This window comes from Castor canadensis, chromosome 9 (assembly GCF_047511655.1).
Source record: "Castor canadensis chromosome 9, mCasCan1.hap1v2, whole genome shotgun sequence".
NCBI lineage: Eukaryota > Metazoa > Chordata > Mammalia > Rodentia > Castoridae > Castor > Castor canadensis.
The window spans coordinates 88,800,520-88,826,084 of NC_133394.1; the positions used below are offsets into that span (position 1 = coordinate 88,800,520).

General features: G+C 34.2%; 1 protein-coding gene across 3 annotated transcripts in view; it reads left to right on the forward strand.

Moving 5' to 3' along the window:
* The window catches only part of Antxr2 (ANTXR cell adhesion molecule 2), a 136,452-nt gene that overhangs the window by 74,442 nt on the left and 36,445 nt on the right, over positions 1-25,565 (forward strand). For all 3 annotated transcript variants that reach the window (XM_074041914.1, XM_074041915.1, XM_074041916.1), the window contains 2 exons: positions 3,757-3,924; positions 4,799-4,879. In XM_074041914.1, coding sequence (XP_073898015.1) covers positions 3,757-3,924; positions 4,799-4,879 — 249 coding nt within the window. The remainder of the gene's footprint in view (positions 1-3,756; positions 3,925-4,798; positions 4,880-25,565) is intronic.

The window sequence follows — 25,565 nt, forward strand, 5'->3', positions numbered from 1 at the left end:
TTATAAGAGCTTTTAGTTACTACTTATAAACTATCCTAATTAATATTACATAGAATTTATAGAATGTGTGAAGTTTCAGACTATTTCAAAGTGTGGATTAAAATTGAACTTAATATTAGAAAACATGTGGCCTTTTGTTTTCTGAACCTGGCTAACTTCACTTAAGATGATGTTCTCCGGTTACATCCATGTATCTGCAAATGACAAAATTTCATTCTTCTTTGTGGTTGAATAAAATTCCATTGTGTATAAATAACACATTTTCTTGATCCTTTCATCAATAGTGGGGCATCTTGGCTGTTTCCATAGCTTAGATATTGTGAATAATGCTGCAGTAAACATGAGTGTGCAAGTGCCCTTATTGTAATCTGACTTATATTTCTTTGGGTATATCCCTAGGAGTGGTATTGCTGGATCATATGGCAGTTCTATTTTTAGTTTTTTTAAGGGCCTCCATACTGTTTTCCATAGTTGTTGTATTAATTCATGTTTCTACCAGCAGTGTATGAGTGTTCCCTTTTCTCCACGTCCTTGCCAACATTTGTAATTGTTTTGTGTTCTTATATTGCCTACTCATCCTTTTCAGTTGAAGAAAATTTGTGAAAAGGATTTAGACAACATTTAGTGAATGTAGGTTCACTTTAGTTATAGATAACTTGACCAGATTGTAGGGAGTAGTCCATTAATGAAATAAAGATAGGAATAAAAATGAGTAAAGGGAAAAAAAGGCAAATGCAGATGCTGCAAAGGGGAAATAAAATATACAAAACTACACAATAAAAACTGAACTGAGAATTAAAGGTCATTAAACTTTCTTAAACATGAAATTAAACTTGGAGAGGGAAAAATGAAAACATAATATTTTGCCTTAAAGCATATCTTCTCAAACCTACAAAATACTTGCCTTTACAAATACTTTCAACTGGGAAAATAAAATGAATTACAGAAATTATGAGATCTCTGAATTCCAGAGCAAATCTTCATGAGGTAATTTTAAGCCAGGATACAGATTTTATCTACAATTTTTTCCTATCTTACTCCTTTAAATTAAATATTTATTTAAGCACCATGGTAATGGGAATTTGCAAAAAGCTGGAACTGAGCTGATGTTAATAACAGCTGTTAGCACAACGGATCCTCTATACCTAATGTCTTTATATACTTGCTTCTGCCAATTCCTGTGAAACTGTTGTTTCTGGATTCTGAAATTGCTTGTATACAATATAAATTCCTAGTCATCCAAATATGATCTAGAAATTATGGAATCACATTGTTTATAATGAAAGCCAAGTGGGGTTGGAAGAATTTAGCTATCAAGTTTGCTCTTACTATTTTTTTTCATAACAAATTTTAGGTATTTTAATTCTGCTAAGGCTTCCTTTAGTAATCTATTCTTGTTACTGTTTCTTCCTTTTAAACCATCTCAGTGTGGTCAAACTAAAATATTAAAATTTACATATATACATATGTATATAAATAGTTAATTGCTTTTAAGAGTTGTAGGAAACTTCTACAAAGTATTTTCTAGTTTTAGACTATGAGATTAAGTGAGAATTGCTTGTGGTATAGTTTGTGCTAACGGTGATGATGAACTAAAAGCTAATGAATCTGTTTAACTCCTCTTGTTAGACCTCAGCAACAGTATTTCATAAGTAGAGTCCCTTTATAGACTCAAAAATGCCACACTGGATCAGAACACTAGCTCAACTAGCTTCAAAGCTATTTTTTTTATCTTTTTCAGTAATACTTGAAATATGAATCTGAATATGACCTCTATGATATCAACTGTGAAAGACAGGCTAGGGAACTATGCATGTTAAAATCTATCATTTCTGAATGGGTCTACATTTTACCTACTTACATTTCTACTCTGAATTACTTCCCTGATGTATGATATTCACATGTTTATTGAATTATGTATCTGCTTTTGTTTTTTTCCTTAATATTGAGACTTTATAACTGCAAGGAATATGTCCTGGTTTTGGAGTTTTTAATTCAATTTAGCTATGTCTAAAGACTTTATAAGTGTTAGTTTACCTAAGGGAAGACACTGTGATTTGAAAGAGAAGGTCATTTCTCTGGAAAGAAAGGCAACTACCAAGCTCTAAAGGTTTAACAGTGTTTAAAACAATTTTAACAACGTCATAAAGAACATTCTAGTACCATTGATCACACTGGAAGATACAGATACATTTTAATGACTCAGCAGGGTCTACTTGAAATTGAAAGCCCATTCTAAAATTGTAGTAAAAATAAGGTAGAAATATCCAAGTAAGCCTTATCAAAAAGCTGTGGAAAGTTCTTTCTGTGGAGGATACTTATCTATATCCCTGCCCACCAATTCAGGTCATTAAAATGCTTACAAGGCTTTAATATTTTTCCTTTATAGGAATCACTTAACCGTGGTGTGTCTTAGTGTATCTACCTGGGAGGTCATTTTTACATTTCTTCACAGAGCTGCACCTGTCTTAGCTCTGTTGGCCTTGACTGGACAAAGCCTTTGGCTTAATCCAGCTCTTAATTTCTGTTTGCCGAAAAATAAAGAAAACAATTCAGTCCTGTGGTTTGTCAATGTCAAAAGTTTCCAGAGAAGGAAATTTCTGAAAATTTATGGAATTCCCTGGTGTCTCAGAAAATTTTCTCTTCAAAGCAGAGTCTTTTCCAATTTGTCTTCCTGAATGAAGAATTCACTTATCAAATAACCATACTCAGATGAGCACAAATATTAAAGATTGAATACTACTTTGCCAAGTCATATGTTAATACACTAATTTCATATATAATTATTTTTACTTCCAAAAGGTAAATATTTAGTTAATACTTTTTGCCTTAAACTTGATGAAAAATTTGAGGGAGCAAGTCCTTTGTGTAAAATAAATTTGTAAAATTCAAACTGATTTTAAACTTATTAACACATTTTAAAGTGCCTATGTTCAAATGACTACCTGTGTGACTTTGGGCACATCTCTTTTTGTGGTACTGGGATTTGAACACAGGGCTTCTTACTTGCTAGACTGGTGTTCTACCACTTGAGCCACACCTCTAGCCCTGTATATTTTAGTTATTTTTTTTCATATAGGATAGCGTGTGTTTGTCTGGGGCAGGCCTCAGAGCATGTTCTTTCTACTTATGCCCCCCACATAGCCAGGATTACAAGCACATCCCATTTCTTGTTGAGATGGAGTCTTGCTAACTTTTTGTCTGGGCTGTCCTTGAACTGTAATCCTGCCAATCTCTGTCTCCTTAGTAGCTGGAATTACAGAAGTGAGCCACTCTCCCTTGTCATTGGGCACATCTCTTAACCTGTCTGTACCTGTCTTTCCCCCATTTGAAAGGAAAAAATATAGTATCTATTTCATTGAATTTTTGTATGCATTAAATACAGATGGATATGTAGAAATCATTCAATAAATGTTAGCTATCATCATTATCATCTAACATACATAATTATAGAATGGAGCTACATTGTGTCAGGCATTCCTATGTAAACCACAGATTGACTTCTTATTTGAAACCATGGAGAAATGATTGTGTAAAATTGAACTGACTTCAGATATTTATAGCTTTTTGCTCTAGGATTTTAATACAAAATATAATAAGGACTAGTAGCCACCTATTAAATTTCAGGAGAGAAAGTATTAGGAGTTAGTCTACCTACTCATCTTCTTAGTCAGTGAATCCAAGGACTGTAGAGTCCTTAGAACTTGCTCCTCTAGGACACTTGTGTCAGATGACATTGTCCCCTGCATCTTGAAGGTTCGCTGGGGTGATAAAGGATCTACTGAGGAAGGAGCAAGGCTAGAGAAAGCCAAAAATGCCGTGGTGATAGTTCCCGAAGAAGAAGAGGAACCCATCAGGCCCAAGCCACCTCGACCCAAACCCACATACCAGCCTTCTCAGACCAAGTGGTACACACCAATTAAGGTACATGTCCAATTCTTTTGATATTTAGGAAATACTTTATTAGTTTTAGTAATTAAACATGTAGACAAGGCTTTACATATCTAATATAGTGCATTACTCCTTACAAGTGGGAAAAATTAAGTTCATTATTTCAAGACAAATATGGCTATTAATTTCTGTACCATGCCAACTCCACTCAGTAAACTGGTATACATTTTCCCAAACTTGACAGTACAACTAATGTCTCCAAAGATTCAGATTAATAAAAAATCTATAATAACATCAGCTTTTTTAGGTTCAGCAGTCATCTGAACAAAATTATAGAAACACACTCCATTAACAAACAAAAAAAAAGTAAAAAACAGAAAAGAGCAAAGTTCTGTTACTATTGTGTTATCTGGTGCCTCTTTTTTTTTTTTTTTACCATTTTCTCAATCACTATCTGGAAAGAAAATATTCTAAAATAGCGTCATTACAGACAGCTCTGATAAAACTTAGTCGGTACTAAGTATCATAAAGTGGATGGAAGATACTTTATAGTCACAGAGGCATGGCACAGTACTATCCTCCATCTATTATAATAAAGGATATGTTTCCAAACTTTAAAAAAAAAATGGAACTTAAACCTCCGAAAGAAATTGCAAGCTTTTATATTCCCTTGTCTCCAGCTCCCCAAATTTGAAAGGAGTCTAAGATAGATAAATAAGAGAAATTCATTTTATGGTCTACCAACTAAACCCTTTCTTAGCATAAGACTCTCCCAGTTTTTACTTATTTGTTTAATTTATGAAAGAAATGAAGCATCAAATAACTCTTTCCTGCCTTTATTTTCCTTCTTTGGTGAGTAGAGGTTGAGTACATTCCTGAGGAATTCATGAATACCGTTTCCCTCTAGGGTCGTCTGGATGCGCTCTGGGCCCTGCTGTGCAGGCAGTATGACCGGGTATCCTTGATGCGGCCTCAGGAAGGAGACGAGGTTTGTTTATGGGGCTAGGGTGGGGAAAAAGCTGACTCCTGGGGCAAATGCCATTACAAAATGTCTAATGAATTGTTTAGCACTAGAATGAATGTTCAAGTCACAGTTCTGTACCAGGCCCTTTTCAAGTAACTAATTAAAAAGATGTTAACCTACTCAAATACGCACATTCACTACCTCACCCTTTCACTTTGCAGACATATGTTCAGACTTTTTATCTGGTGGGGACAACACACTGGCAGTTAGTAGCTGAAGTCTTTCTTCTAGCATTTAATAGCAATGAGACCTTAGAACCACAGTTTCTTTAGGTATAAATTTAGACCCTGTCTTCAACACTTGGTGTAATCAATCTAGTTTCTTGAAATTATGAAGGAGTTTTTAAAGTTATAAAATACTGTATAAATCTGTGATGGTGATATGTTGATATATACACGTTTTTGCATTTTTCCTCACCAAAGGAGTCTATCTAAGGTTCTTATATTTTGGGATGCTGGCTACAATTATTCTAGTTTTATAATGTCTTTAATAAATTACAGTTTCCTAGCTAATCAATGTAAGAAAAACTGTTCATAACCATTTCATAAGTAAAAATAGGCAGGTGTGGTTCAGAGACACACTGTTCTTAATACTAGACTGGTTTCATTGTATGTCAATGTGATCCTTCTTCATCTTACTATTTTCTTGGTAGTACTGGCATTTGAACTCAGGCTCCCGCATTTGTTAGCCTTGTGCTCTGCTACTTGAGCTACACCTCCTGCCCTTTTTTTGTTTTAGTTATTTTTCAGAAAGACTCTCATGTTTTTTCTCAGGCTGGCCTCTGACTGCAGTCCTCCTACCTATACCTCTGCATAACTAGGATAACAGAGGTGCACGACCATACCCAGCTTGCTTGAGATAGGATCTCACCAACTTTTTGCCCAGACTAACCTAGAACCTGATCCTTCTACCTCTGCCTCTCACATAGCTGGTTTATTCTGTTTTGACAAAGGAATGAACTTCATGAACTTCATCTTCGAAGGTCGTTAGATACTTTTTAAAGTCTAAAATATTTGGTGAGATTATACTTATCTTATAGTGGCAAGGTAAGTTGTATTTCATGCTATAAGGTTTTAGTTTGGTGTTTTAAATACAAAAGGACCTAAATTTTAACCTTTTACTTCTTTCAAACTGGGAAAATTAAAAAAAAAATCTGAATTCCACCATTTAGGAAATACAATTTGAGAAAATATCCCCAGAAAATTTCTAGCAGAACATCCTTTACCTGTTTCTAGGACCACTGATAGAGAGAACTAGTTGGTTTATGAAGCAACCTTCTTCTTTCATTATCAGATCAGTGCGATTCTTAATAGAAAGCTCTTTTATAATCAAACTCACACCTCTGTTTAATTCATGTGAATTTCAAGCTCTTCTGGAGTCCTGTATAACTCTTCTTCCTCTTAAACATGCTAGACTTTCACCTTTGTGAAAATAATTTCTTTCCCTCCAGGTAAGATATTAAATCATTTGTTTAGTAATGTTCATCTTACTAAGTGCTGGGCATCAAACTAGCACTGAAGATGTATTAGCTGAGGGTGAGGAAGATTGGTTCCTATTCTCTTGCTTTATATGTTCTTTTAACTATTATGACAAAAATGTAGCTTTTAGTCTTTCATCATTTGTACTGAGCTTTGAAATGGGTAGAAAGTCAACAAATGGAGCTGGTAGGAGGAGCATAGATGAGGTGTCATGAGCAAGGTCACCGAGGCAGCCAAGAAGACAGCGATTCACAGATCACTAAGTAATCTGGGGGCAGGGGTTAAAATCAGAGAAATTATTTGGAAATAGAAAAGAAGAAATTTTTGAATTTGGATAAATTGGTATATTTGCTTTTGAAAATGATGCATTATAATCATTCATTCATCCACTCCTTCATTCAAAAAATATTTACCCAGTGCCTAATACCTACCAGTCACTTTGTTAGATGCCAGGTAAATTTGGCATTCTCTTTAAATTATACTGCTAGAATATTCCGCATTTTGCCCCAGTGAATTAAATTGTCATTTATTTTTCCATGGTTGAAGAATAATGTTTCTGGATCCATTATTTTGACCAATGTGTCTTTATTTTTTGGTAATTTGGTCACACTTTTGGCTAAGATAAGACTTAAGACTTATTCTTAAGTCTTGAGGTCAGGTTGTTTCAGAACTCTGAATTTTTCAGATTTTGAAGAGTTTCATATATATATATATATACATGTATATATATATATATGTTATATAAAGCAGCATTTCCTAATAACATTATTTAGACATTTTGCTATTATATATTAACATTAATATGTTAATTATTATCAGTAGAGACTAAAATGGTCTCAAGTTAGTTCTGTGTAGGTTTTGCTTCCAGTTGTATTTTGGTGACAAACTTGGGACAAAACTTTTAGTTTTCAAAAGATTGAGGGTTTCAGATTTCAGTTGCCCTATTTTTATCTTGATGAACATAGTAAATAATCTTTGTTGACAAAGGTAACCATGTGACTTTGATACTTGTCCCAAAAAGAACCTGCACCAATCATAGGACACTTAATCACAGTAAATATTTCTATGAATTTCATTTAAAAGTCTCAACAATAGCTGAAATACAGTGAACATTATTGTCAAAAATAATATTTAATTATGGGTTTAAATAAAATCATATTTGTATGGCAAAGTGACATGATCTACACTGACACCAAATATCCCACAGATTTTATTTCTATTTTATAAAAAAGCATGTAATATTTATAAAATTACAGTCTTTTTTAGCTTTTATTTGGGGAACATAAAGTAAATTAACTCAAAAGAAAATGATAACCCAGAGGCAGGAAGAGTATCAGGGATTTAAATGTGTATTTGGCCCTGCCAATTTTAATGCACGATAGTAAAATATGAGAGTCCACTTTGCTCATGCTTTATCTGTGGGAGAAGAGCATGGCTTACCATGGCCTTCTGCTTATTCTGGGTAATTAGTTAAGCCCTCAAAAAAATGACATGGTTTATCTCATAGGACTGCAAAATAAGGAAAATTAAAAGGTAGGATACTAAAATGTCCAAGTGGTAGTATTGTCCATCGATATATTTTCAGGAAAAAGGGAAAAATGAATTACCCTCAAAGTGCGTGCGTGCGTGTGTGTGTGTGTGTGTGTGTGTGTGTGTATGAGATTTAAGGTACATTAGGGCATAATATTGAGTGAGAAAAATTAGTTTTGAGGTTCTTTTGTTTAGATAACTATGTTCACTCTGTAATACAAGGAAGGGTGAAATCCTGTTGTTTGTAAACTGACTTCCCCGAAACAAGTCAATACTTGATTAAAGTAAATTAAACATTGAACTCAGACTAATTCATGAAACATTTCGATGTATGGTATGTTCATTTTTCCTTTGCTTATCACTTTTAAATCAATAAATTCATTTTCCCAGTAAATTATCCCATTGAATATTCGGAAATTTGTAGATACTCTCCCGCTAGCTTAAATTCGGTACATTGACTCCTTTCAGAACAGGTTTGTCTATCATAGTATAGCAAATGATTCACTGGAACAAATGTTACTGGCTGTTAAGTTCACTTCTTTTCTTTTTCTTTCCTTTTTTTTTTTTTTTTTTTTTTTGGCACTACTGGGGTTTGAACTCAGGGCCTCAGGTTTGCTAGGCAGGTGCTCTATCACTACCCTTGAACCACTCTGCCAGCTCAAGCTCACTTCTTTTTAATAGAAATGTATCAACATAAATTGGTGACTAGATTTGGCTAATAATTTTATTTTTGTTTCCTGTGCTCATCAAGGTTTTTGTATGTTTGTACATATGTCATATTTACATTGGATCATGCTTCTTATGAGGTGTTTGCATTGGGATAGGAGTTGTGTGTGTGATTATAAAGCAAGTCCTACTTTGTAAAAATGAACACTTGGACACTTTCTAGTTGTTAGAAATGAATGCAGTTAGCTTTGCATAGTGAAGAAATCAATGACAATACTTTCTCATTTCTAAATATTAAAAGGACTAGTCCCATCCTTTCTTAAAAAAAAAAAAAGGCAAGAAAAACTTTATTAAGTCGCTTGAGCGACAATAAAACACAATTATTTTCTAGTTGTGACTAATGGGTCCAAATACCACCACCTCTGCCTAGTCATTTATTTATAAGTTTATTTATAAGTTGTTTATTTATAAATTGTTTACTGCACATTCCTCCTCTTGAGCGTCTAGTTAATAAGCATATAGGCGTTCACAGAATTAAACCTGGAGTCACGCATATCTACTATGGGGTCCCTCCCGCCGGGTGCACGGTGCCTTGCCAGTGCACCGCTCTGCCTGTATGGCGCTGGGCTCCGGGGGGCACGGAAACCACCGCTGAATTGAAGTCCTTGATCAAGTCAGTCAAGTTCAGATACAAAGTATCAAAGCGTCGCGGCAGCAGGGCTGGGAGCCGGGCGGAGGCAGCAGGGTGGCAGGCGGACGCCGGCCCGCGCGGGCTTTGATGGCGAGGCTCCTCCGGGTCCCCAGCGCTGCAGCGCGGAGGCCGCGGGCCTCCAGGTGCGCGCGGGCAGGTTGTCGCCATAGCTGCTGGCAGCGAGCAGCACGATTGTCAGCCACGGTAGTTGAGAGCGGCAGAACCGTTTTGGTCTGGTACTCGCTGCCTGGAGGCCCGAAACACCAAAGGTAGGAGTGGGGGTGGACACAGCTGCGCTCCCCAACTTGCCTTAGGCACAAATAAGAGATCTAATGCAGTTTGACTCCATGGCGGCAGGGAGACGAGGACAGAAAGCCACTTCAGAGACAACTTAACGCTGCAACATCTGCCGCCAAGTTTCCAGGGAGTGACAGGGGACAGCAGGTACAGATCGAAGTCTCCACAGAAACAGCCTCCATTAAGCCCTGGACTCTTTTGAAGACCCTCCATCAAATAGGCCCCATTCTGCAGCAGGAGTTTGTTTGGTTTTCAAAGCAATGTGTGTGTGTGTGTGTGTGTGTGTGTGTGTGTGTGTGTGTGTGTTTCCCCCAAATAACAAGGTAATTTATAAATGATGCATTACCATGCGTTCCCCTTTTTTTATTCGAAAAGAGAGTGAAGCAGAAAGGCAGAGAAAGAAGAAAGCACAGCACTAATTTTGGAGTTGTTCCACAAACCAATTAAATCTCCAAGGAGCTTCTTGTTTGTTACTGAGGTTATGTTAACCTTCACACGCAGTTCCTCCTTCCTCAGTAAGCAGAAGTGTTTGTGCACTGCAATAGAAGACTCCTAGTGACATAGGTACCGTCACTATTTGTTTTTAAAACTTACAGGGTTGCTTATTACAATGGATTTGAAATTGAATTCGAGGTTTGGGTTTTGTTTTTTTTCCAGATAGGCAGAATTTTTAAATATTTCTTAAATAAAACAAAGTTCCAGAAAATTGCATTGTGCACACAGATATGTAACAATAGAATTGGTTAAAATATTAGCTTGGCAAGTAAGGGCTCCAGGGCAGGGTAAGATAATAAGCATTCTGTGATGATGGAAATTACTATCATTCATAAAATTTGGGCTCACTCCTTCCGCCCAGAAGTTGCAAGACCACTGTGAGATAAGGTAGAACTACTGAGGCAAAGGTGTGCTTTGAGGGTCCTGGGAAGTAGCCAGGGAGCAGTGGCCTGGGAACACATACTACTGTGTGGCCTAGCTTTCATCAGGGGGTGGTGAAAAGCAACATAAGTACACAGTGAGTTTTCAATTAAGCCAACTGTATTATGTTGAGAGGACTTTTGTTAATTATGCGGATGTGCTTTTGAAATGACTGATGGCAGATACTTTTTTAAAAAAAGTCCATTCTAACAGAACATAGTATCTGAGTCCTCAGTTTAAAAATCTACATCAAAACAAATCTGAGAAGACAGGTAGCACAAGTTCACTTAAAAGGATGTAGAGAAGCCTGATAGGCTCAAAGGCAAATGTTCAGGTATGACCTGTTTACATATCTGGTTCTAGATTTAAGTTCATGCTTCTCTCAGTCCTGCTTCTGAATTCTCACGCCTAAAACAAACCGGCCCCTCCCTTTTTAGTAGCACCTTCTTCAATGATCCCAACCCTCCTTCGGCTTTCATCACCCAATGCTCAGCACTGGTAAACTACTTCACCCTCAAATTGAATAAATGACTTGATAGCAGAGACTTTTCATCACCCTGCTTTTATGTTCCCCACCATATGTTCAGTTCCCCACCACTTGTGGGTTTTTCAGAGCAGGTTAAAAACCTCACGCAGATGATTTTGTATTTAAAGCTTTTCAACACCAAGAATTATACTGTTAATGACTGCATTCTCTTTAAATCATTTTTGAGACATTTTTATATTATTTCATTTTATAGTGTGGGTTACCCAACAGCATGATTCTAAAAGTCATTATTTTTTGACAAAAATGAAGGGCAAAGAATATAGCTTAGCGGTAGAGTTGCTTGCCAGCATGCTTAAAGCCCTGGGTTGCATTCCTAGCACTTTTAAGAAATTTCAGCTTTAAAAAATGACTGCATTCTTAATCTTAGTCTTTGAATTCAATCTAAATATTTTGTAACAGATAGAACACTTAATAGAGTTCAGGGGCTCTAAGAAAACCCTTTATATTAGTCCAAGTCAGTCTTGTATATCGTTTCTGATATTAAATGATAGGGGACAACATAAAATGGTTTTAAAGCTTTAAGCTGATTATTGTTTGACTTCTTTGAGATGTGGAGTTTATAGTCCTTCGGGGAAATTAGGATTTGACAATGCTGGGAAAGGATTCCACTAGGTGTTTTTACGCTTTGTATTACCACTAGTATCTTTCATTTTTGTTATCTCTTGCCTTTAAATTTCAGGCATCTTTCAAATACCATTTATACCCTTAATAGAAGTCATTAACTTTGTCATATACGTATTTGAGAGGTAAAGTTTTTACTAGAACAACCCATGTCGTGAGCATGCTATTTAGTACAATCCCACAACTAACTTAGGAGGATGTGAATATATATGTATATGTATAAATAGTATAGTTTATATACTTTGTTTAAAGTAAACATATTTAACACTATAGAATGTATTCTCATTGCATGTCGTCAGCTAATGTCTGTTTCAATGGAAAATAACAAATTCATGAAATAGATTTCTTTTTTGATACCATTTCTTAAATTAAATAAAACCATCTCTTAATTATGTATATAAGCTGGCAAAAGTGTTAAATCAGTCTGGTTCCCTGAAGTGAGATGCAAAATATGCAAAATTTAGACACTTAAATTACCAAAAAGATGACTTTTTTATTCAAAAAACATATAAATAGAACTTAGATATATAATTGGCTTTTTTCTCCCTGTCCAGACATTATTTGCTATTTTAGTAGCATTCACACAGCATCTTATATATTAACTTGTAAGTATGGTAGAAACATCTTGTTTAAAGTTGGTCAGAAATATTTTGATAATTAAGAAACAAAAACTGTTCTATTAGTGTAAATACTTATTAAATGAATGCACTAATTTTAAAAATATGATATTATTTCATCATCAGTAAGCTTTGGCCACTGATAACTGAATACGTTATTTTCTTAGGCTCAATGTGCAATTTTGATGCAAAGTGTCTTGAAGACATCAATTAAATCATCCAGTTGGAGCTGGACTTGTGGTGCATGCCCCATAATCCCAGTACTTGGAGGCTGAGGCAGGAGGATTGCAAATTGGAGGCCAGCTACATAGGGAGACCTTGTCTAAAATAAAACAAAACAAAACCAATCATCCAACTGAGGGCAGAAGTGTCAACACAAGCACAGTTGTTAATCTTCCCCCCCCCCCCTGCTTTTTTGAGTACATTTTGAATAGTCTTAATATAATTTTATTGTAATGGATTAAATTTATGCTTAATCAATCACTTTACAATGTTAATAATCTAAAATTATATTCTGCACAGGTTAAATATTCAGTTGTTAATTTGGAGCTCAAGTGACCCAGTCTGAGAAGAAAAAAAAAAGTACATTTTTTGTAGAGAGTTCACTGTTTAAACAGAATGCATTATGATGGTGACTTTAGGCATGCCAGATAGCAATTTATAACTTTATGGAAGGAACATTTATAACTAACTTAAAGAAATTGCCTCCAGTAAGAAGTTTCAATTGCTCCCTTATTCTTAAAAAGATACTTATATTAGCAAATCCCACAAAAATGTGTATATAAACATTTTTGTTTTGTTAAGTTATCTTTCCTTTCATTTTCTTTTGCTGCTTTTTTTTGGTGGCAGTGGGATTTGAACTCAGGGCCTCACACTTGTTAGGCAAGCATTCTACCACTTGAGCCACTCCACCAGCTTTCATTTCATTTTCTATGTATAAATGAAACTCTAAGATTTCTTATAATGCATACGTATAATCCATAGGCAATTTCTCTTTAAAATTGGTTCACATAATTTTCATTTACATTTTCTTCTATTTCTACTTTGAGTCAAATTGCAGCCTCTAAAATTTCAGGATTTTGAAACTGATTTAATTCTGAGATGTGAAATAAAAAGAATGTATTTTTCACATTTTTGCAAATAGCAAACATGCATGGTGGAATTCGTTTTATTTTTTCTGACTTTAGATTAAAAAAATAAACTCTTTTTTACTTTGAAGGATTAAAAGAAATTTCCTGTATTTCCACTTATGCTTTTTAAAATAAAAAGAATGAATTTGGAATTTTTTTGCAAGCTCAGTTCCAAATAATTTTATTCTCTGATATTCATCATAGTTCTCTTAAGTATCTCTCATCACTTAGAAAACGTGGGGAATGGCATTGCTAACTTCTTACAACCTTAAATTCTCATTATGCTTCTTAGCAAGCAGGTTGTCCTACTGAAGTCACCCCTCTACCCTAGTTTAACATTTCCTCCTGTCCCTTCCATCCCGCTCACCCTTTCTTGTTCACTTCAGGCTGTGAAAACCAAGGTCCTGAAACTTTGATCCTGTTATCTGCTGCTTTGTGTAACTGAGATTAACAAAGCAGACACTAGCAAATTTACAACCAACAACATTGGTTCATAGCTAGGTATTTTAAACATGCCTATAATAATCTGATAATCTGCTCCAGAACTAATCATATTTTATTTTGAATAAAAATTAGAGATTTCTAATAGTTTTTCAAAATCAAGCACTGTTAAAATAACAGTTTTCTACTAGAACCATTTCCTGACTCTAATTATTTACCAGTAATTTATGAATTCAGTGCGTTTTATTCACATAGCCTTAAGGCCCCACCCTAGTGAAGACTGGAAGCACACAAAGAACTACTATTTGTATTTAGTTGCCTAGGAGAGTTTTTAAGTCTATAAAATGTATTTTAGTAAAACTTCAAATAGTGTATTTATATACTATTACGGCATAGAGGTAAAGTTCAGAGTAAAGAGAAATTGCTCTCCGATAGTCTCTCTCCCACACCTCTCCCTTCTCCTCTCTCTAACGCTGCTCAGTTCCTGAGGTCTAAGCCTTGGTCTGTTTCTCTGGAGCCTCATGTCCTCAGCAGAGCACATAGATGCTCTCAGCTTTGCTATCATTAGACACATCACTCAGAGATGATTCTGTCCTCCCTCCTGACTTCCACTCGCACATCTCTCAGAACTTAAGTTGTTTCCCACTTGGATGCTCTCTTGTCACCACTTTCTCTGTGTTTAACTGGACTTAACCATACCCCTCATGGATGGCTTTCACATTTTAGTTACATAACTCTTCTTTCAGTCATTTGCTCTATCTTTCACCTGAGGTTTCTGAGCTGAAACCCAGTTGACGTAAGTACACCATTGTGGTTCCCACAACTCAGTAAGCAGAATAAAGATTTTAACTTTCTAAATCTGTCATATAGCATCCTATGCCACCAAATAACATTATTACTCTTTAATAGGCATGAAATATTGATACAAGGAACAGAATTGAGTATATTACTGTTTTTTAAGTTTCATTATAATTAAGAATAAAAATGAGCTACCGATGAACAAATGCATTACAGACTAGTGATTTGACTTTGTAGAATTTTAGAGTTTCTGTTATCATTATTTATTATTTTACTTTCAGGACTCTTTCCTGAAACTGGGAAAATTAAGACAAAGCACTTATAAAATTTGACAAGTTTGAGTTATTTTCTATTAAGTTTTGGCAAAGAATGTGCATACACAAAAATGTTTTTTAGATGAAACTAAAATTTGTCATTTGGGGATGATGATTAATTTTTAAGTTATAATTAAATCTATTAAATATTTTCTTTAGTTGTATAAGCAGGATACTATCATTTTCCTTTAGGCTGAATTCTGAAGAGATGAAGGGTTGTTGTCTTTATTAATTCTCTTTATCAGGATTTTTTTTTCTTGAAATTGCTTTTCTCTCAAGTTTTTCTAAAACAGATTTAATTTTTGTTTCATATTTGATCCCAGAAAAGTTTTCAGGGGTTGGAATTCTTGTGAGATCTGTATTTGTGCCATAATTTAATTCACAGGAGATGGACTGGTGAATCTGTCCATCTCTTGCCCAATTGTCTGTCTACCCTGCTGCCCTGTGTGTAGTTCATATTAGGTCTGCTTGTCTCACGCATGCAGTTTACAGTGAGAAGGCAGACAAGTTAATTCAGATCCTACTTCCAGAAGAGGTGTATGGCTTTCACTACCCTCTGAAATCAGATTTATGAACTAGTCCTATACTCTTAACTAGATTAGTTCTTTTTCCATTGATTGCTTAAAGTAGGGCAGCTGTCTGAGCTGTTGGTTATAAATTTGTTAATGTCTACTTCATTAATCTCAGCTACAAAAAGCAGCAGATAACAGGATCAAAGTTTCAAGACTTTGGTTTTCACAGCCTGAAGTGAGCATGAAAGGGTGGACAGGATGGATTTGAGGAGACAGAGGAAATGTTCTGCACCAGGGTAAAGGGGATGACTTCTATCATTAATCTTAATTAATTGCCAAGAGTTTTAAATCTGAGTTATTAATACTGAAGTTAAGCCCTTACTGTTCGTGCTTTGGCATCAGAGGGTCTTTCATGAGATAAGAGTTTTAGGAGCTGGAGAAGTGTGTAAGGATGCGTGTACATGTATGTTTATCTCATATAAATATTTTCCTTTATATCTTTCAAATGTTTCTCTGGGTTAATATTCAGTTCTTCACTTTTTGACAGTTACTGTAGGGCAGTTAAGAATGATAGACAAGTAACAATAAATCCAAATGAAATCCCTAGGTATAGCAGTCGCAATAAATCTGAATATATTACTTTCATGTTTACCAGCATACAAACTACTTTACTGAAGAGGAAGTGTCAGATTATGGGGTATAATAGAAGAAGGAGAATTGGAGCTCAAATAAGAAAAGAGAAGGGAAAAATGAAAAAAAAGTGAAGAATAGGAAGGATATTATTTCTCTGAAAAATTTACAAGGAATAGGAACATGAAGTGTTTATTTAAATAATAAACTACAAATTATATGTTTTTAAGGTTGCATGTTCTAGTATGTAGCACTCATTACTTAGAAGTAAATAGATTAAGTAGTCTTTAATCACTTTTTTCCTTCCTATGGCTGCCCTACTCATGTTTGTCATTAATCTCCCTTTTCTATTAAGTATTTGGTAGTACTCTGTGATGCTTTCAATGTGAAATTTCTATTAATTATATTAATCATGAGCATTTTTAGCTTCCAAAAAAATTGGCTTGTAATTCTTTAAGGGAAAATCTTAAAAAAAAAGATAAGGCTCAAACCTTCAGAAATATGATTTCAGTGTTTTATCTCATGCTGTCATTTTATTTGACAAATTTTAAAACTAATGAAAATATATGATATGTTGAATTATTCTAGTTTTATACATATCTCTGTATATATATATATATATATATATATATATATAGAGAGAGAGAGAGAGAGAGAGAGAGAGATAATATACATTATCTCTGATGGCAGCAAATTGAAATTCAGTAGCAACATATAGTCTGTGGTTTAGGTATTATTAAACTGCAAATTTAGAATCACAAGTTTGACTATGAGACATATGCTTCTTTTCTTGGAGCATTTTCTTCCTCTTATGATTTGCTTTAAAGGTAAATAGTAAAATCAAAAAAAGGAAATAGTATTTATTTTTTTCATCTACCTATTTGTTTTTGCCTATAGTACCTCATTATTGAAATACAGAAGACATAGATGTAAAGAGTCTAGATTTTAATTTACAGGTTGTGGAGAACCAGTAAAAGTTTTGAGCTGAGTGGTAGTGTCATCCAAAAGAAATTAGAATTATGCTCTTGGAAGGTTCTCAGGTAGATTTGTAACAAAAGTGGTGATAGTGTGTTCTTCTTTATAGCTTAGTCCTATAACAATATTTATATTGTCATTTGTATTTGTACATTGTCTTTCATTGGTCATTAAAGCAATTACATAAAAATTTTGATGTTATAGTCCAATGGATCAAGTGATCAAGTGGATTGTTGGATAAAAGAACACTTTTCCCAACAGAGATGTCATCGTCTTTTTAGAACACTAATTTGAGTTCACTAAGTACAGAAGAATCAGGGACTGGTGGCTTCAGATATATTTTCTGATTTCTCAGGGGTCTTCTTTGCTTCTTGAGAATATTTGGGTAGGTCACTGAGGCTCAGAATTCCAGTAGTGCCAATGTAGGGGTGTGTGTGTGCGCGTACATGCGTGTGTGTGTGTGTGTGTGTGTGTGTGAGAGAGAGAGGGAGTGTGTGTTTAGGGGAGTTTATGTATCTAATGAGAGGTGGCAAGACATTGCAATTGTTGAGAGAATTCATAATTTTAGGAAAGAGAGGAACTTTATTTTCATAGGAAAGATTTAGAGCTCAAGTTCAGCTAGCAGTAATTGAGCATCTAATAGATATGCTCAATTATCTCATTTTTGTCCTAACAGTCTTAAGAGTTAGGTGTTATATTATTCCCATTTTACAGATGAAGAATATGAGATTCAGAGATATTTACTACATTCCTCAAGGCTTCATCACTGAAAATAATCACTCTCAGAATTTTTAATTTCTAGTTCAGTGAATGTACACTGCGTAATACTTTATTTTTATGAATAACTAACCAAAGTAGAGCCTTTATATAGGTAAGGAAGAATTTTAAATTTCTGATTTTGAATCTAACTCTTGGTGCTTAAATTGTCAATTTTATATCTATGTCTGTACTGATAAATTGTTCTGGCATATATTCAGAATGTATTCATATTATTCTATATTAGATATATATGCATATGGTGTGTATTTAATTTTGCATGCATCTGTAAATAAAATTTGATATTTGAAAATGGCAATAAATTCCACACAAAGTTCATAGGCAGCACACAATAGAGAGTATTTGTATGAAAATGAGCCTTAGCAGAAATGGGCCCCTTCATATACTGCAACTTCCATCCCCAATTCAGCTTAGCACCCCCGAAGAAAAAGAATGTTCAGAGGCACAAGAGAGATAAAAGAGCTTATCTATTCCAGGAATTACAGGTTGGGAGTTGGAGAGGAGGATTACAGGAGGGAGGCAGAATTAAGGTATTTGCTAGAACCCTTATGGGCATTTTGAAAAGAGTGAATTAGGAGACAGGGTCTTAGGATCTCTATACTGTTATTGATTAGCTTCAACATAAAGTTACTAATCCCTTTGGGCCTCAGTTTCCTTATTTGTGTATAGAGACACAAGTGATTACAAAAATACCTTTAAATTGTAGCAATCGTTTATTAAGACAGCCCTATGAAGATTAGACCTCTAGACCCTGCCCATCACCTCTCAGAAAGTAAGATTTTATCATTTTTGATAAGCAAAAGAATTTATGCTGGTAAAAAAATTAGTTTGTCATTTAAAATATTTTTAAATCATTCATACTTTTGTGGTAATTGGACATTTATTGAGATCAAACATAATCAATAAATATGTAAATATTATATAAAGCATTGTAAGACTGAAAAATGGGATATAGTCCTTGCAATATTCTGAAACATGATCATATAACAATGGCAGGATTGTTCAGCTATAGTGAATGTTAAGAAATAAACAGAAAATAATGTATATGGAAGAAAATAAAGAGGCTACAAATTTAAGATACCAAGATAGCTAAATTTTATGTTAGTGTTCAGTTTTTGTAAGACTTCTCTACTTCCTATTTTCTTCTTTCATAAAGAGATATTAATGTGTTATTAAATTATCACCAATGTTATTTTGATATGTTACATTTTGCTGCCTTGTGTCACAACTGCAAAATCATTTAAACACAAGCTCTCCTTTTATTGAATACTGTTACAAGCAAAGGAGTACTGATATGTTCCTGTCATTAAATATATATTGATACGTGGAACTATTCTCCCATTGGGTTACTCTGAAATTGATTTTCCAACATGGGCTAGCAGTAGTGGACAGATGTTAAATGAAAATCAATCATTTTCATTTAAATCAGCTAAATATACTCCTTTTATTAAATGGTCTTTTCCCCTACAGTTAACTAGATGACAAATAATACTTGTGTAACCTCTGACCTCTAGCCTCTGAACGCTCTTAACAAATCTCTAAGGAGAATGGTTTGATCATAATTTTAGATCAGACTTACCTTACTTGGTCAATTAGACAACAGTATATTTTAGATATTATTTATTAGTAGAAAAACCCTGAATTAGTACTTTGAATCACAAATTCTTGGGCCCTTAATATTTTAAACATATGTAAAAAAATACTTCATTGAGAAGAGAATATAAGGCTGAATGTTGGGTCATACACCAGCTACTTGGGAAGAAGATGTAGGAAGATCATAGTTTGATGCCAACCTGGGCAAAGTTAGCTAGACCCTATTATCAGTACTTAATCTTAGGGAAGACCTATTTTACTCCTTCACTGGAATCAGCTGCTTTTTCTCCTTTATTTTCACAACTTGTGATTGAGACTGCTAGTTCCTTCAATTCACTTTCGTCCTCATTAACAGAAGTCCAATTTTACATACAGCACAGGACATCCATCTTCTAGACTATTTCTCAACTTGTTAGGTGGTATTATTTCAGATTTACTTGGAATTTTCAGTTTCTGCAACTTTAGTCTTAAAATGGGGCTTTCTTCCCATTTGCTCTCCAGAATGCAGATGTAGTAATCAAAGCATGTAGCCAAGCCATATTTGATATTGGGGTGGGTCTCCAGTGATATAAACTCCATTCACAAGTTTTGGACTAAGTATGTACCTCATTAACATAAGCACGAAAAAAAACCTGTATTTTTTTTGGTCGGGGGGAGGTCTCACTATGTAGCCCAGTCTGGCATTGATCTAGCAATCCTCCTGCCTCAGCCTCCCAATTGCTGGGATTCCATGTATGTACCATGCCTGGCTACCCATTATACTTTTTATATGGGGATGTAAAAACACCTTAAACTGTTCACTTATTTCTGCCTGGAAGCGAGGGAGGACTGGAGGGTGGGGTGGGGGTAGGGGTAGAAAATGGCCCAAACAATGTATGCACATGTGAATAAGTAAAAATAAAATAAATAAAAGGAAAAAAAAAACTAAGAGCAAAATACTGGGGGCGTGGCCAAGTGGTAGGCTTTCTTAGCAAGCCCCAGTACCCCCCCCCCACACACAATAGCAAAATGTTATTTGGGGAAAATACTAAAATGAGTACCAGAATCCCAAACTGTGAAGACAAAGATAAGAGTCAAACTTGAGGAAAACACTTAACCAGCAAGTTGTGTGAGAATGCAATTCTAAGGAAGTCAATATACATTACCATCATGACTAGTGCTGTCATCAGTGGTTAAAAAATGAGCCTAACCCATAGCACAGCAGCTGTGTTGCAGACGCTATCCTGTGTACTTACATATGTTACTTTAATCCTCAACATCACTTGTTGGAAATTATTTTTATACCTGTATCAAAGATAAGGAAACAGAGGCTTGGGAAGGTCAGGTGAATTACCAGAGTTTTACAGATAGATATGTAGGTGGTTCAAACTCTGTTTAAACTTTACATAGGGTACTGAACACTGTAGTTTTCCATTTAAATTATGCATTAATGTTTCCAAATTTATTGATCAGTTATACACAAAATGCACAGCAGTTTAAAATTCAGTGGTTTAGTTGTAGTTTATAAGCCCTTGCATTTAATTGACAAAATTATAGCAATGAAATTAAATTTAAAACACCAACATATGAATGTGAAGGAGTAGTGAACTGTTTCAATGATGTAAGAATCCCCAGTGATTATTTAAATATAAAATAGCTGAAACCTAAATAGTAAGTATTTTAATCAATCACTTGTAAATATTCAGATTAGAGAATTATTTGTGGATATTTTCAGGCACATACAGATATTATGCAGGGGCCAAGGTTTATGAACAATAGTAAATCTTATGTACTTTCCTCTAAAAAAAGAATATAATATAATTAATGGTAGATAATAAACCAACAGTTTACTCTTAATAGTAAATTATTAAATTAGATTATTGATCTTAACTAAAAGGAAGAGTCCCGTCAGAAGGCTAAGATTTTAACACAATCCCAAATTACATTTTCCAAATATAAAAGCCTTCAGATTCACTAAAGAACAGCCGTAATTTTTGGTTTAGGATACTGTTGGCACAGTCACATAATTTATTGTCTATAATTCCCCCTTAAATGTACTTTTCAGAATATTTCATCATCATTTTAGGCTTCAGTTAAATTTATATAGAATTTACTGTTTATTTCTCAGATCATTCTCTCTAAGAGCGGGAGCTCTCATTTTGATCTATAGAGCAACTGATTCCACTTGTCAAATCCATCCCTTGATCTATCTGAAAATAGTGTGCCTAACATCGTTCTACAAAAATACAATCCTGAAGTGGTTTTTAAAGCATCTCTTCAGGTGTGTTAGTGAAAATTGAGGCAAGCAGGCTGCCAGCCATTCTTTCTAAGACAAATCCCTAGCATGTGTGTAGTGGGAATAAAAGGTTGATCATCGGAAGGTTGCCTCGTCTTCAGTGTGGCTCTATCAACACTGCACCTGTGTTGTACAGCACAGTCCTCCATTTTCCATATTTTAGAGGCCAGTGTTTGCACTGATACAGCTCTCTTAGAAACTATTATTTTGATGAGACGTCTTGAAAGACTTATGTCACAACATGGCCACTATTATATTAATATTGTCATTATTATTTTGCTGAGAAAATGCTGTTTTTACCAAATAATAAGAAATAGTAGACCTCCTTGTTCCCAAGGTATCATTCTGGGTACTTCCTCATTATAAAAACAATAGTATTAGTGTTATTAATAGTAGCAATAAAAAAATCTGTGGAGTTGAAGACATAAGGAAAATATCTATATAATCTATATCTTAAAGTTGATGTTATTTGTACAAAATAGTTTTTTAATCATTTATACATATTTACTTTTTGTTTCTGTAATCTGTTTAGAAATAAGAAACAAAAATTTGAGTTAATTGCAGTACTAATGAAAATACAATATATAATCTATACGATTACAGATCACTTAAAAATTTTAAATTATGAATGCTAGGATTTTCTTTTTGGTATTTTAGAAAACATGAATATTTGAAAACACTTCTGACTTGTCTTTTCTAAATTTTTGGTCAAAATGCTTTTCAGTAAAATTAGAAAAATGAGCTATAAGTGTATAAATTGACTCTAAAATTATTTCAAAGAAATGTTACTTTTTAAAATTCAATGATGATTATGTAAATTTCTACCTGCGAGAAACTTATCAAGATCTGTTTGGAGTGAGGGTTAAAGTAAGCGTCAGAAATTTTAGTCCAAAATATAGCAAGGAAAGCTCAATTAATAAATAAAAACAAAAAGAAAGCCAATTATACAGTTGAGATGAATTGAAATTTCTAATTAAATTCCTCACTACTTTATGGTCTTGAAATTGATAATAGTACTGTTAGTGAAAAATACTGTCTTTTGAAGAAATAAAATATTTTTGCTTCATATTAATTCTTAGTAATACATGAATAAGATAACTTATAATATATAACAGAATACTATAAAATATGTATGTATATATATGCATATATTTGAAAGCTCCATAATTATCATTCAACATCAAATAATTGATAATTTAAAAAAGTGGGCTGGAATTAAGAAACGAGAGGATTAAAACCATTTCTTGTATTAACCATTACTCACTATTTTTAGGCAGACTGAGACCCAAAAATATTTAGCATATAGTTGTCAACAAGTTTGTAATCTATAAAATAAAATTATGAACTATCTAATATCAATATTAACAAATTATTTAATATTTAATGAACTATTTAAATATTAATTCAAGGCAATAACAGAAGAGCTATCAGAAAGGTGTTGCTGGATTAATTTCCAAATAAATGCTTTAGACATTAATTGTCAGTGAATTAAGGAAGAAGACTTCAGATCATGAGGGAGATGTAGCTCATATAGGAAGAAAGATCTGAGTTATTCTTGAAGTTTTTTATAGGCAGAGAAGGCAGGAAAGTTTGCATTTGTTCTGGGACCGTAACTGAGTTATTTGGAGCTGTATGTGGGGAAATACTAGGGAATAAATCTAAGCCCTATCCAGTTTGAAGCATCTAATCTAGTAGTGTGTTAGACTAGCCAATGAATATTCAGTAAATATTTATTGCAGTGGTTTTCAAGCTTAACATTAAAAAAACAAACATAATAACCCTGAGTCCCACCAGATAAAAAGATTCAGTTGAATTTTGTTTTCTTCTAATGTTGTAGTAGGACTCCATAAAAACAGGCTCTTGTTTTCTTGAAGTATCAGCTTGGTGACTGGTAGCATGCTTCTGAAAAGGCAAGAACAGAAGGAAGTCTCCTTTCACTTAGTGTGGCAGGGGTAAAGTAAGCCTGAAAAATTGCAGTCTAAAGCAGAGCTAACAAAACTCAATTGAAGATGCACTTGAGCTTGAAAGAGAAAGTTGGTAGGAAATTAGAAATACTGAATTTGGCAGAAAAGTCAGGCCTGAATATTGCAAATCAGACCAGACTCCTTAGATCATTGAAACTGTGGAAATGTTCCAGAGGTTGAGGGTCAGTTCTGCCTTACCTTAACAGGCATTTTCTTTCTTTTGGATTAAAAGCAGCAAATGTTTGAAATTTTTTAAAACTTCAGGATTATATCTTGAACTCTCATTGCTATAATGTTCTTATTTTCTGGTGCTTTACCATTTTTATTGCATGAAACATACAAAAACTGAGATGTTTGCATAATTCACAGTGGGAGTAGGGAGAGGAGGGAAGGAAAAGGAAAGAATAGCCTTTCAAAATTCAGAAGCTATTAACTTCCTACAGCTATTTTCAACAGCTTTGTTCTTTCAAGAGACATAGACATGAAGCTACTGGAGGTGTGGCCTTTTTTTTCCCCTTTTAAAACAGTTGGGGTTTTGCAATTGAGGAGCATTATAACTGAGAGATGAGGTTCTGAAAGGTTTTATGAGCAATTATATCTGAAAAATGTGTATTAAACAATGATACTTGATATTTTTAGAGGAGTAGGGCAGATAATTATTGAAATCATAAATAGACTGGGAAAGAATGTAAATAATTAGAGATATAAAGGAATTTGGGGCTATATTTCTATAACTGTTTCTAGGATTAAAAGCAACAAACAGCCTTAGGACAATGATTTAGTGGAAAAAAATGTGAACAGATACTGCACAAAGTAATGAATTTTTCATTTTTTGAGAATTTTTCTAAGCATGGAGGTTTTAAAAGATAGTTTGACTTAACTGGAACCATAGCACTGATATAATAGTTGTATTGTCCCTTCTTAAAAATTTTGAGTATCATCATCAGTTTTGTGTATCTTATTCTTTAAAAAATTAGGTGAATACTTACAAATTATAGTATTTGTGAATAGATATATTTTCAGCAATATTTTGTAAGAATGGCCTAGGTTTACTGACAGAAAGCAATTTTCATCTAGATTTGACCATATTTTTGTAGGGGAGAAATTGGCTTAGGAAAGAACTTAAAATTTATTCCTTGCTTTCTACATGCCAGCAACATTACACTCCTTTTCTTATTTAGTTCTCATAAAAAGGAGGTTCTTCATTATGCATGTGGGAAGTTAGCAAGGGCTAAATAGCTGATAAGTAGTGAAGTTTAAGCTTAGTTTTATGACATCAAAACTTTCACTGCATTAGAGCTAGAAATTTATAATCTACCATGATGCAAATTCTTGGGGTGTTCAGAATCATGAGATTTTGTACATATGTTTCTATATACAATACTTATTATTTATACTTTTTAAACCTGCTGTATTAGCCTACACTTTCCCAGGAGGAGCTCCATAATGACCTTAAAAGTGTGGTCACCCACCTGTGATGGTGACAGCTGCTGCAGCTGAATCCAGTTCTTGTCATCATTAATGACCTGCATTTGACACTTTCTTCCAACAATCCTTGCTTAGTGTACATGTACGGAATTAAAATAACTGCTACCTGTCACTAGGCTTAGCAGACAGCTCTTATTCATCCCAGACATATAAATGTCATGTGATAGTGATCAAATCCCTGTTCTCTACTGTGTCCACCCTGTTGTGGGTACTTGTGTCCTATGTCTTCACTTAAAAAAAATGTTCAAAATTCATTTAGAGCTAAAATGATGAATTTTCATTCTGTCACTTATACTGAAGGATTCTTCTTCTTAGTTTTTAAATACTAGCCAGGCATTTATTAAGGAGTAATATTTTCTGAACATAAAGCATGAGCAATGGATTTAGTCTT